This window comes from Mobula hypostoma, chromosome 11, assembly GCF_963921235.1.
Source record: "Mobula hypostoma chromosome 11, sMobHyp1.1, whole genome shotgun sequence".
NCBI lineage: Eukaryota > Metazoa > Chordata > Chondrichthyes > Myliobatiformes > Myliobatidae > Mobula > Mobula hypostoma.
Genome location: NC_086107.1, coordinates 98,702,019 through 98,714,377, shown reverse-complemented (window position 1 = coordinate 98,714,377; position 12,359 = coordinate 98,702,019). Strand labels below are relative to the sequence as shown.

Sequence of the window (12,359 nt, the reverse complement as noted above, 5' to 3'; positions counted from 1 at the left end):
ATTGTGAACAGTCTGGTTCAGTTTTCCGGGAAAAAAAACAAGGAAAGCACTGGAACAATCGCAGAGGATTTTTGCCAGGAATCAAAGACATTAACTAGCTGGTGAATTACAGCTTTGTATGGCAACAGTTCTGCCCGTGACTGCAAGGAATTGCAGAGAGATATGTGCACAGCTCAGCACATCACGGAAACCAGCCTCCCCTCCACGGACTCTGGCTACACTTGTTGCTGCCCCCGTAAAGCAGACAACATAATCAAAAATTACTCCCACCTGGACTTTCCCTCCTGTTCCTGCCGCCCCACTGGACTGAAGAAACAGAAGAAACAAATACATACCAACAGGCTCAAGGATAGCTTCTACCTTGCTGTTGTAAGATTAAGAGGGTGCTTGAGCTCACAATCAATCAATCTTGATGTGGCCTCGCACCTTATTGTCTACCTGCACTGCACATCCTCAGCAACTGTACGGTTATTCCACAGTCTGCTATTGTGTTTTAACACTTGCAATGTATGGATGGCATGCAAGACAAGTTTTTCATTGTACCTCGATACATGTGATAATAATAAGCCAACTGAATAACTTAACTTTGATTTTCCCAATAACTAGCTGGAGGAAAATGACTTGCATCCAGAACTGGAGGATGTATGAGGGGGCGGTGGTCATCAATATACATGTGGAACTCTAAGTGGTTTCCAATGATATTCCTAAGGGCCAGTGGAAGATGAAGGGAGTCAAGGATCAGCCCTGGGAAGACAATAGCAGCAAAGTTAAGAGAATACGAAGGAAAGTCCATTGCAAGCAGTTTGCTGGATAGTTAATAATGGAACCAGACAGGTGCAGTTACCCAAGCAGAACAATTATGAGAAGGTGATAAAGTCAACAACCTTTCGCTCAACGTCAGTAAGACCAAAGAGCTGATTGTGGACTTCAGAAAGGGTAAGACGAGGGAACACACACCAATCCTCATAGAGGGATCAGAAGTGGACAGAGTGAGCAATCTCAAGTTGCTGGGTGTCAATATCTCTGAGAACCCAATCTGGTCCCAATATATCAATGCAGCTATACTTCATTTAGAGTTACCTAAAACACTTGGAAAATTTCTCAGATGTATCGTGGAGCATTTTCTGCATCACCATAGGTATGGGGAGGGGAGGCTACCGCACAGAATTGAAGTAAGCTGCCGAGTTGTAAAATTATTCAGCTCAATCACGGGCATCTTCAAGGTGCCTTGGGAAGGTGGCATCCATCACGAAAAACTCCCACCACCCAGGACATGCCCTCTTCTCATTGTTACTATCAGGGAGGAGGTACAGAAGCCTGAAGGTGCACACTCAGTGGTTCAGGAACAGCTTCTTCCCCTCTCCCATCTGATTTATGAATGGACATTGAACCCATGAACACTACCTCAATACTGTTTTTTTAAATTTCTGTTTTGCACTACTTAGTTAGTTGAGCTATTTAATATACATACACTACCACAATTCACAGGTTTTTCCAAATTTATCATGTGTTGCATTGTACTGCAATTAAGTTAACAAATTTCACGACATACGCTGGTGATATTAAACCTGATTCTGATAAAGTTAACAATGCTAAAGGCTGGACACAACTTGAGAAAAATGGAGGAATGGCTTCCTCGGTCACAATCCAGTGAAATGTTAGATGATTTCAAAGAACTATTTCACAGACATCTGATCAGGGTGGGGAGGGGGGCAAAATGTGATAATCAGAGGAGAAAGAGATGAAAGATTTAAACTTCAAACTGTGGAGACTACAGTCAAGCAGCCAACAGTGGTAGGAACTGCAGGACATGTACAAAAATCCAGTGTCAAAGAATCTAGCATTGCTGGGGAGTCTAAAAATTATTATAGAGAAAGGGACAGAAAAGGATATGGAGAGAGATTTTATGTAACAATGCAAATGTTAAAATTTAAAAATCACCAAGGCTGAGGACAAGACTCGGTAGATGTCATGACACAGACAGATTTTCATGTGAGCTGAATTTTAGAGCCTCCAAGAGGGCCTCAAACTTGGTGTTGTAGGGTTTGGAGGCTTCTCTGCCTCATTGACCCAGCGAGCCAAGTTGACTGGAATCAGGGCTTCATGCTTTGGCATTCGGTAGAGCCGACCATGCCAAACTGGTCAAAAGGTGGAGGCCGGACTATGAGACCGGTCCTCCATGTTTGAGGCTTCAGCTCGGGACCAACAACCTTGAGTGGTCAAAAAAAACCAATTGTAACAGAAACAGCAATGAGAAATCCTTCTACATCTGAGTACGATGGTATTCCTGAATCTCTACCCAGGGCTTGTATGACTGACAGTAGTGAAAACCTGAGTGGAAGCTCTGAGCACTACCAGAGATGGAGGACCTTCATTGCTGCCCCGACCACCAGCGGCGTAACGGGCAGTAAGTGAACTTTAGAGAAGGTGGAATTCCGGCCAAGAAAGCATTGAAATGGTCAAGTTTGAAATTAACAAAAGCATGGATGTGGATTTCAGAAGGAGATATGTAAAAGATGTAAACCTTTAGCTCAACACTGCTCATGCCGTGTTCTTTCTTCGGCATGTCCCATGAATATTTTCCTCTTCTTGCCCGTTAATGCACTTAATCCCAATCCTGTTTGAAACAGACAAAACTTCAATTTCCATAACTGTGTCCAGTAAAACTGCACTAATGCAATTCCCTTCCGCTTGCGTTTTGTACAAAGTCAAACAATTCTGAATGCGCCATCATTTCCAAAGCCTCCTTTCCTCAACCCCTCCCATAGCATTTGGCAAACCCAAGCAACCTTTATAAATCATATCACAGTCAGTCCCTTGTTCCTCTCAGCTTTCTTATTCCTCTGAAGAGACAAAGTACTTCTCTTTGCAGGTTACCCCTCACCTAGACTCAGTACATTGGAATCTGGCCTAACCTGGCTCAAATTAATGGTACGGCTCCCCTCCCTTCAGCTATAACGTGCAAACCTCAATAACCAACACCAGGCGTCAGTTATTCACTGCCTCATTAATTTGATCTTCTCCATAACTACAAAATACCACCCACACCAGAAATCTGAAATTGAAGCAAAGAAGTTCTGGAAAAAACCAAATCAGTGTCTGAGGAAAGAAAGGGTTAAGGATCGGGTTGATAACTTTTCACCAACTCTGGTGAAACATCAAGTTAAACGTGTAACTTTCAGATATAACCTGATCGGCTGAATATATTTAACAACTTTACTTCTAACTTTAGACACAGGAGGTACTGCAGATGCTGGAGATCCAGAGCAATGCACACAAGGTGCTGGAGGAGCTCAGCAGGTCAGGCAGCATCTATGGAAGGGAATAAACGTTTCGGGCTGAGACCCTCCACCAGGTTCTGCATAGTGACTGCCTCCCATCCCACAAAGGAAAATTTTTATTGATGCACCGTAGAAAGCATCCGACCCAGATGCATCCTACGACAACGGCTCTGCCAACAACTACGAGAAACGGCAGAGATGCAGACAGAGCTTGGAACATCACCAAAAACAGCCTCCCGTCCGTCTCTAAACTTCTCGCTGCCTCAGTAAAGCAACGATCATACTCAAACACCACATCCACCCTGAATATACTCTCTTCTCTCTCCCCTGATTGGGCAAAAGATACAAAAGCCTGGAATCATGCTCCACCAGCCTCAAAGCACCTTCTACCCTGCTGCTATTAGACTATCTGACCATTCTCTAGTAAAAGAAGATTAGGCCCTTGACCTCATAATCTATCTGGTTACGACCTTGCACTCTTTGTCTGCTGGAGTGCACCTTCTCTGCAACTGTAACACTATCTTTCTGCATTCTGTTATTGTTTTACCTCGTACTACGTCAATGCACTGTGTAATGATTTGACACATTTTCAATGTACCTTGACACATATGCCAACAATGAACCATCATCACATTTTGCTAGAAGGGATGTGGAGAAGCAATACAGGCTTAATAGCACAGTGCAAAGGGACTGAGGTGTCATGTTCACACAATACTGTGCAAATGTTTTAGGCATATCTATACAGCTAAGACTTTTACACAGTACTGTAGTAATTTCATGTATTGTACGGTACTGCTGATGCAAAAACAAGTAAGTTTCATGCCATATGTGAGTGATGTTAAACCTGATTCTGATATGGGTCTTTATTGTGGACTGAGAGTGGGAAGGGGGCAGGGAGAGGGGAATCGTGGTTGGGAAAAGGGGAAGGGAGAGGGGAGGTGAGGGAGTGGGAAGCACCAGAGAGACACTCTGTAATGATCAATGAACCAATTGTGCCTGGTGTCTCAAAGTTAGGTGTGCCTGCACCTGTGCCACCCCCTCACCCCGGCACTCCTCTGCCGCCTCTGACCCACACCCCTCCCGCGGCGCCCCACTCTCACATTCCCAACATCCTTTGCTCCTGCCTGATTTACAACCTTGCTCTCCGCTCCACAAATACAGTACTGAGCAGAAGTTTAGGCCACCCTAACTATACACATGTGCCCTAAGACTTTTACTGTCACAGAAAGTGTCAGGAAATACTGAGACAGGAGTCAGCAAGGCTTGAAGGATCATGGATTTCAGAAAGAGAGATCTCAAATACAAAGGTAAGGAAGTTATGCAGAAACTTTATTCAACAACAAATGTAGATAGACAAACTTTAGAAATCATTAGGGGGTCCTTGAGAGATTTACCAGACCGGTTCCAGGGATGAGGAATTGGTGCTACAAGTTCAGGCTAGAGAAGTCGGGTTGTTCTCCATGCAGCGACGAAGGCTGAAGGGAGATTTGATAGCGGTGAACAAGATTACACCAGGTTTAGGTATGGCGGATAAAGAGAAGCTGCTCCGATGTGGAACGGGGAGACAACTGAAAGCGCAGGGCACAAAAATAGTGGCATGTGAGAAAGAACCATCCCAGAGTGAGTGGCAATGACCCAGGGGGTGAAAGTGAAATACAGAGCCTCACAGGCAGACAGACTGCATTCACCCCTTTCAATGGCAGGACTTGGAAACTGTTACCTTTTTATTCCCAGATCAAAGCGTCAATGAAACAAGTCATACTAATGTCAGAGACAGAATGGCTCTCTTCCATTGAAATCCCTCCCGCAACTCCATAAAATCCTTAACAGCACATTTAGGCCCATATTCAGAATTGTGTAATAAATCGAAGCTGTAAACAGATCTAAAAATATACAGCACTGTGCAAAAATCTTAGGCACATATATATAGCTAAAGTGCTAAGACTTTTGTACAGTACTGTAGTAATTTTATGTACTGCTGCCACAAAAAAAAACAAATTCCAAGACATATGTGAGTGATGATAAACCTGATTCTGATATGAGTCTCTATTGTGGACTGAGAGTGGGAAGGGGGCAGGGAGAGGGGAATCATGGTTGGGAAAAGGGGAAGTGAGAGGGGAGGGAGCAGGAAGCACCAGAGAGACATTCTGTAATGATCAATAAGCCAATTGTCAGGAATCAAATTACCTTGCCTGGTGTCTGAGGGCTGGGTGTGCCTGCAACCACTCCAACACCTCCGACCCTGGCACTTCTCCTCCGTCACTTGTGCCACATCCCTGTTTTGGCGCCCCACCCTCACCATTCCCAACATCCCTTGTTCTCGCCAAATTGACAAACTTGCTCTCTGCTCCAAGTTAACAAACACAGTACTGCGCAAGGGTCTCAGGCACCCCAGCTGTAGATAGGTGCCTACCTAAGACTTTTGCACAGAACTGCATGCAATTTTCCAGGTTTGCGCATATGTGGGGGCTAGAATGTTTCTTTGAAAAAACCTTACTTTTTACCTCTAACCTTCGTAACTTCCCGACAATACGACCATCCAGTAGCACTGACCCCTGAAGAGTACTCATCTCTTTCAAATCTTGACGAATGGGCGAGGCACCTTCTCCGCACCGCTGCGAGAGCAACCGAGCAGCTCTCGGAAGGCAACGCAATCAGGGTGAGCCAGCAGGAGCCGACAGAACCGACCCAGAGTTGCTGTAGAGCCTCAAACCACGTGGATGCAAATAACTCGAAAACTTGTTACCCAACATCCACACCAACACCATCCCAAACAGTTGGGCTCAATTCCAAGATTGTCGTCATTGACAACCAGGGTAGTGAGGTAGCTATTGTACTTTCGCCTTGCTCTCGGTGACCTGGGGTGACACTGCTAAACCTGACCGAGCCCGATCAAACAGCTGCAATATCCTCACAACAGGTATTTTCACGGAAGGCACAACTGCCCCAAAATGATCACTCAGGGACTGGGTTCTAGAAACACCAAAAGTATTGAGCACAGACTTCACTCGTGTCTGTGGCCTGGTGCAGCGTACAGTCAAGTTGCTGAAGCTCCCCCTACATCACCTTCTGTGTCAACACCCTATAATTAATTCCATGATCGGCTACACAACAGTCACAAACATGAGAAAATCTGCAGATGCTGGAAATCCAAAGCACCACGCATGCAAAATGCTGGAGGAACTCAGCAGGCCAGGCAGCAACTATGGAAAGGAGTAAACAGTCGACGTTTCGGGCCGAGATCCTTCTTCATGAGTCCTGATGAAGGCTCTCAGCCCGAAACATCGACTGTTTACACTTTTCCATAGATGTTGCCAGGCCTGCTGAGTTCCTCCAGGTAGGGGTGGGTGGGCGGGCGTGGGTGTGTGTGTGTGTGTGTGTGTCTCTCTCTCTCTGTCTGTCTATAGAACAGTTCCCTGTGAACATTCGTGATCAAATCAGCCATCCGAATACACTCAGCTCTGGAACTGGCCCTCTTAAACTGACTTCTCTCCTGCACACTTAAATCTGCTAAAAACCTGGCCTCAGGTTACCAAGGTAACAAATTATAGGGTGTTGAAAAACACACTGGAATTTTACTTCAACAAACACTCTGCAGCCGGTTGTTTTAGATGAGCAACCTGAAACAAAGGTCTCATCACATGCAGTCGGTGTTGGCTAGTCACCCGGCTCCACCATCGGAGTAACTTGGCAACAGTGCCCTGACTCTACAGAACATCAGATTCAAGGTAAGGGTGAATCTTGCACGGGGAAAATGGCAGCGACACCAACAGCACGGTGTCGATATGCTCATCTGACTGTGAAGTCTCCACAGATAACCATCCCCGGGGAGCGAGAACATCTCGAGTTCTACACTGCAGCGCAGGGAGAACACTCCGCCAACTTGACGCTCAGCAAAGCACCGTAAAAACCTGCGCACCCGTCCGAAATTCTACAGCCACGGTAACACAACGAAAACAAATTGATGGCAACACCGATCAACCCAGGGTTTAACAGCAGGGAAAACACAGTCGTCAGACGGGTGCAGAAGTCGTGGTCGCCTATTCGACTGGTGGAACACGAGGGACCTTCCAGACTGCGACCGTGGCCAGCCGAATCGGTTCATTGCCCAGCCGAGAGACCCCGCTTGCGGCAGAGCCACAACCAGACACTGGCAATGAATGACTTCTTCACCGTCACATAACCAGCCGCTCGACCCCGCGGCTGGAAGAAACCAGCGCTGGTCGTGCTGACTTCCTCGCTGCGGACCCCTCGTTGTCCGCCTGATCCCCTCACCCTCCCGCTGGCCCCTCACCACCCGACAGACCCCCGTCTCCGCTCGCTGTGTCCCCACCTCGGGCACTCACATGAGGTCGGGCCGGTGCCGGTGGATGATGGCACAGAAGGCGAGGCCGTCCCTGAAGCTCGAGGTCATGTTCTTCACCTCCACGCCGGGGTAGCCGTCGACCTGCCGCCGGGCCCATTCCTGTAGCGCACGGGTCGCCATGGGAGCGGCTCCGGAGCCTCGGCAGCGCCTGGCACCACTTCCGGTTCCCCCGCTGTGTCACGTGGTACCGCCGCAACGGCGGCGGCAGCAACAGCGCCGCCCCCGGCATTCCGCGGTACTGGAGCACCATCGCCCTCGGGAATAACGCGAGTCTGCGGCAGCAGCGTCACCCCTCGGTAACTCGCGGTACTGCAGCACCATCTCCCGTACTACAGCGCAAGCGCCGCCGTGTATCCCGTATCCCGTGGTACTACAGCACCGGTGCCGCCCCCCCGGCATCACGTGGTACGGAAGAGTCAGACCGCCGCCGGTATCATTCAGAACTGCTCGGTAGTTCGGAGAATTTAAACCAAAATAATCGGGTCACCGAAATTGGAACGGGAAACGGTGAAGATACTCAGCAGGGCCCTACTGGTTTTCTTTCTTTTCTTTCAAGTTCCCGACATGTGTTTTAGATTTCCCTCACTCCATCGAACCGTGAGCTAAATCGATCCAACCTGTTTACCGAAGGGAGCCATCGCCATCACGTTCGGCCGGTGAAGTGGGAATATGACACAGGTTCGAGAACGAATACGTGGCTGTAATAGGGATATGCCGTGATTTTAACTTTCCCCAGATTGGCTGGGATTGAGCGCAATCCAGACGGAGCGCCGTCAGAGGAAAGCAGCACCCACCACCCAGGACGTGCCCTCTTCTCGCTGCTGCCGTCCGGCTGGTTCAGGAACAGTTATTACCTCTCAGAATCAGGTTTATTATCACCGGCATGTGACGTGAAATTTGTTAATTTCGCAGCAGCAGTTCAATGCAATGCATAATCTAGCAGAGAGAACAAATAAAACATTATAATAATAAATAAACAAGTACATGAATTACGGGTCTTGAATAGATTTTTTTTTAAACGTGCAAAAACAGAAATACTGTATATTAAAAAAAGTGAGGTAGTGTTCACGGGTTCCATGTCCATTTAGGAATCGGATGGCAGAGGGGAGGAAGCTGTTCCTGAATCACTGAGTGTGTGCCTTCAGGCTTCTGTATCTCCTACCTGATGGTAACAGTGAGAAAAGGGCATGTCCTGGATGCTGGAGGACGCTGCCTTTCTGAGACACCGCTCCCTGAGTTTGTCCTGGGTACTTTGTAGGCTAGTACCCAAGATGGAGCTGACTAGATTTACAACCTTCTGCAGCTTCTTTCGGTCCTGTACAGTAGCCCCTCCATACCAGACAGTGATGCGGCCTGTTAGAATGACAACTATAGAAGTTTCTGAGTGTATTTGTTGACATGCCAAATTTTTCAAACTCCTAACGTAATATAGCCGTTGTCTTGCCTTCTTTATAACTATATCGATATGTTTGGACCAGGTTAGATTTTTAGAGATCTTAGCCATCAGACTCTTAAACCAGAGGGGATAACTTTACTCAGCTTCGCCCACCGCGCACTGAAGTGTCCCCACAACGGGTGCGCATCACTTTCCGAGACTCTTCATCTCACGTTCTCGATATTTATTGCTTATTTATTTATCATTGTTATTTCTTTTTGTGTTTGAAGTTTGTTGTCTTTTACACATTGGTTGTCCGGCCTGTTATGTGTGCGGTCTTTCGTTGGTTCTATTTTGTTTCTTTGTATTTACTGTGAATGCCCGCAAGAAAATGAGTCTCGGGGTTGTATTTAGTGACATAGATGTACTTTGAACTTGCGTTTTGGAGATGTTTGGATGGGTGCTTGTTCTTAAATGCATCCAGGAAGGTTTTTTTAAAAAGCATTGTGTATACAGAGTCTTACGGGGCGGGGGGGGGGGCTTACTGTAGGAAATGAAGATGGGCAGGTGGTGGAACCTTTTGGGAACCCTGAGCACAGGTCAATCCGCAAGCTTTCATGTAGTCGGCTTGGATCCACGGTCGGTTCGCAGTCTCGCAGATAGGGTTTGAGTTGGCTCTGTGAATGATTCCTGAGGGCGGGAGTGGAAATGCTGCTTGACTTTCTAAGTCTAAAATTAGTTGGGGTACATGGGATGTCCGGGGGGATAGGACCCCTGGTGAAAGGGCTTCCCGTGTCCATTCCGGGGCAGCTCGCTCATACTCAGCTCTCACCCGTGGCTCCAAGGAGCTGTTCGCCTGCGACAGCAGCCACAGCCCGGTGCGTCACTTCGGCAGGCAGGACTGACCAGGCGAGGGTACCCGGTGAGATGGGGACACGCCCGTCCCAGCATGCGAAGTCAGTGGGCGGTTCTGCGACACTCGGTGGAGAGCGAAGGGCATGACGAGGCCCAGGAGCCGTCGAGGTCAGCCACTGCGACCAAGGAAGACCCCAGTTTGTGACGCTTGCTCGTACCACTGGACCGGGCTTCTGAGGTCGAGAGAGAGGACAGCCCCACAGTGCGACAGCTTTCCCCACTTTAAAACGTTACCGCAGCATCAAAGCCAGGCTCCAGGACAGCTTCTCCCACCAGGCCACCAGACTGATAAATTCACGCTGATACAATTGTATTTCTATGCTAGATTGACTGTCCTGTTACTATTTATTGCAAATTACTACAAAATGGCACATTAAGACAGAGACTTAACATATAGATTTTTACTCCTCGTATTTATAAAGGATGTAAGAGATAAGGAATTCAATCACCGGGACTAAAAACTCCCGCACAGTTCTCCCGTCATCCGCGGACACGACGGACAACCACCACCATTTAAAATCAGTAAGGGTTCAGATTCGGCGCGCCTCGGTAAAGTTAAGAGGCAGATGCGGTGAGATGTGATAACATTGAACAAAGAAACTCGGGAAAAAGAACAAAATGTTTTATAATTATATTAGAAGCAAGAGGGCAGCGAGGGATGAAGGGTGGAATTGTTCTTCTGAATGAACACGTGGTGTCAGTATTCGCCAGCGAGAAGGAAAAGGGCAGGCTGGAGAGTTTGGGGAGGTGCGTGTTGAGAATTCGGAACTCGCGTGTCTCAAACAGGGGGTGTTTGAAATAAAATACGCCCTGTCCCGATGAAGGGTCTCGACCCTAAACATCGACTGTTCATTTTCCTCCGCAGATGCTGCCTGGACCCGCCGAGTTCTTCCGGCGTTTGTGCATTGCCCGCCAGGGCCTGATGAAATGACAGCGCAGCCGGATCGGGTAGCCACTGGCATTTAGCTTACAAGAGAGAATCTGCAGATGCGGGAAATCCAAAGCAACACGCACAAAATGCTGGAGGAGCTCAGCGGGTCAGACAGTATCTGGGGAAAAGAAAAACAGTCGACGTTTCGGGCTGAGACCCTTCTTCAGGACTGAGAGGGTCTGGGCCCGAAACGCCGACCATTTACTCTTTTCCATGGACGCTGCCTGGCCCGCCGAGTTCCTCCGGCGTTTTGTGTGTGTTGCTAAGGCATTTAACTTGCTTGCCTTTGTAGGTAGGCTGTTGAGTATAAGATGTGGGCTGTGCAAGATAAAGGTTGGACCACGAATGGAATATTGTATGTACTGTAGTTCTGGTTACCACACTATGGAAAGGATGTTGGTGCACTAAAAGAAATTTACTAGATGTTGGGCGGATTTATTAATTGATTAATTAATTGAGATACAGCTCGGAATTGGCCCTTTGAGCCACACCTGATTTAATCCTAGTCTCATGACGGGACAATTTATAGTGACCTACCAACCGGTACGTCTTTGGACTGCGGGAGGAAACCGGAGCACCCGGAGGAAACCCACGCGGCCACGCGGAGAACGTGCAAACTCCTTACAGACAGCGGCAGGAGAGGTTGGATCGGCAAGGGATCGTTTTCACGGGAGTGCAGGAGGCTGAGGAGTGACCTTATATAGGTTTATACAGTTGTGAAGAGCATAGGGAGAACAGACGATCACGCTCTTTATCCAACGGCAGGGGGCGTCCAAACATAAATTTACGGCGTGAGGAGAAATGTTTTGGGGAGATCCGATTGAGATCTCGGAGCTGATTTTTCTCACAGAGAGGATGGTGGGGACATGGAACAAGCTACCAGAGGAGGTTGTAGAGGCAAGTACAATCAAGGCATGTTGGCCTTCATAACAAGGGGAGTTGAGTATAGGAGCAAAGAGTTCCTTCTGCAGTTGTACAAGGCCCTGGTGAGACTGCACCTGGAGTATTGTGTGCAGTTTTGGTCTCCAAATTTGAGGAAGGACATTCTTGCTATTGAGGGAGTGCAACGGAGGTTCACGAGGTTAATTCCCGGGATGGCGGGAATGTCATATGTTGAAAGATTGGAGCGACTGGGATTGTATACACTGGAATTTAGAAGGATGAGAGGGGGTCTGATTGAAGCATATAAGATTATTAAGGGATTGGACACGCTGGAGGCAGGAAACATGTTCCCGATGTTGGGGGAGTCCACAACCAGAGGCCACAGTTTAAGAATAAGGGGTAGACCATTTAGAACGGAGTTGAGGAAAAACTTTTTCACACAGAGGGTTGTGGTTCTGTGGAATGCTCTGCCTCAGAAGGCAGTGGAGGCCAACTCTTTGGATTCTTTCAAAAAAGAGTTAGATAGAGCTCTTAAAGATAGTGGAGTGAAGGGATATGGGGAGAAGGCAGGAAAAGGGTACTGATTGTGAATGATCAGCCATGATCACA

At 47.7% G+C, this 12,359-nt stretch overlaps 1 protein-coding gene across 2 annotated transcripts in view; it reads right to left on the bottom strand.

Moving 5' to 3' along the window:
* Positions 1 to 8,622, bottom strand: part of micall1a (MICAL-like 1a) — a 98,874-nt gene extending 90,252 nt beyond the window's left edge. For both annotated transcript variants that reach the window (XM_063062616.1, XM_063062617.1), the window contains exon 1: positions 7,628 to 8,622. In XM_063062616.1, coding sequence (XP_062918686.1) covers positions 7,628 to 7,767 — 140 coding nt within the window. In that variant the 5' untranslated portion in view covers positions 7,768 to 8,622. The remainder of the gene's footprint in view (positions 1 to 7,627) is intronic.
* Between the last annotated feature and the right edge of the window lie 3,737 nt (positions 8,623 to 12,359).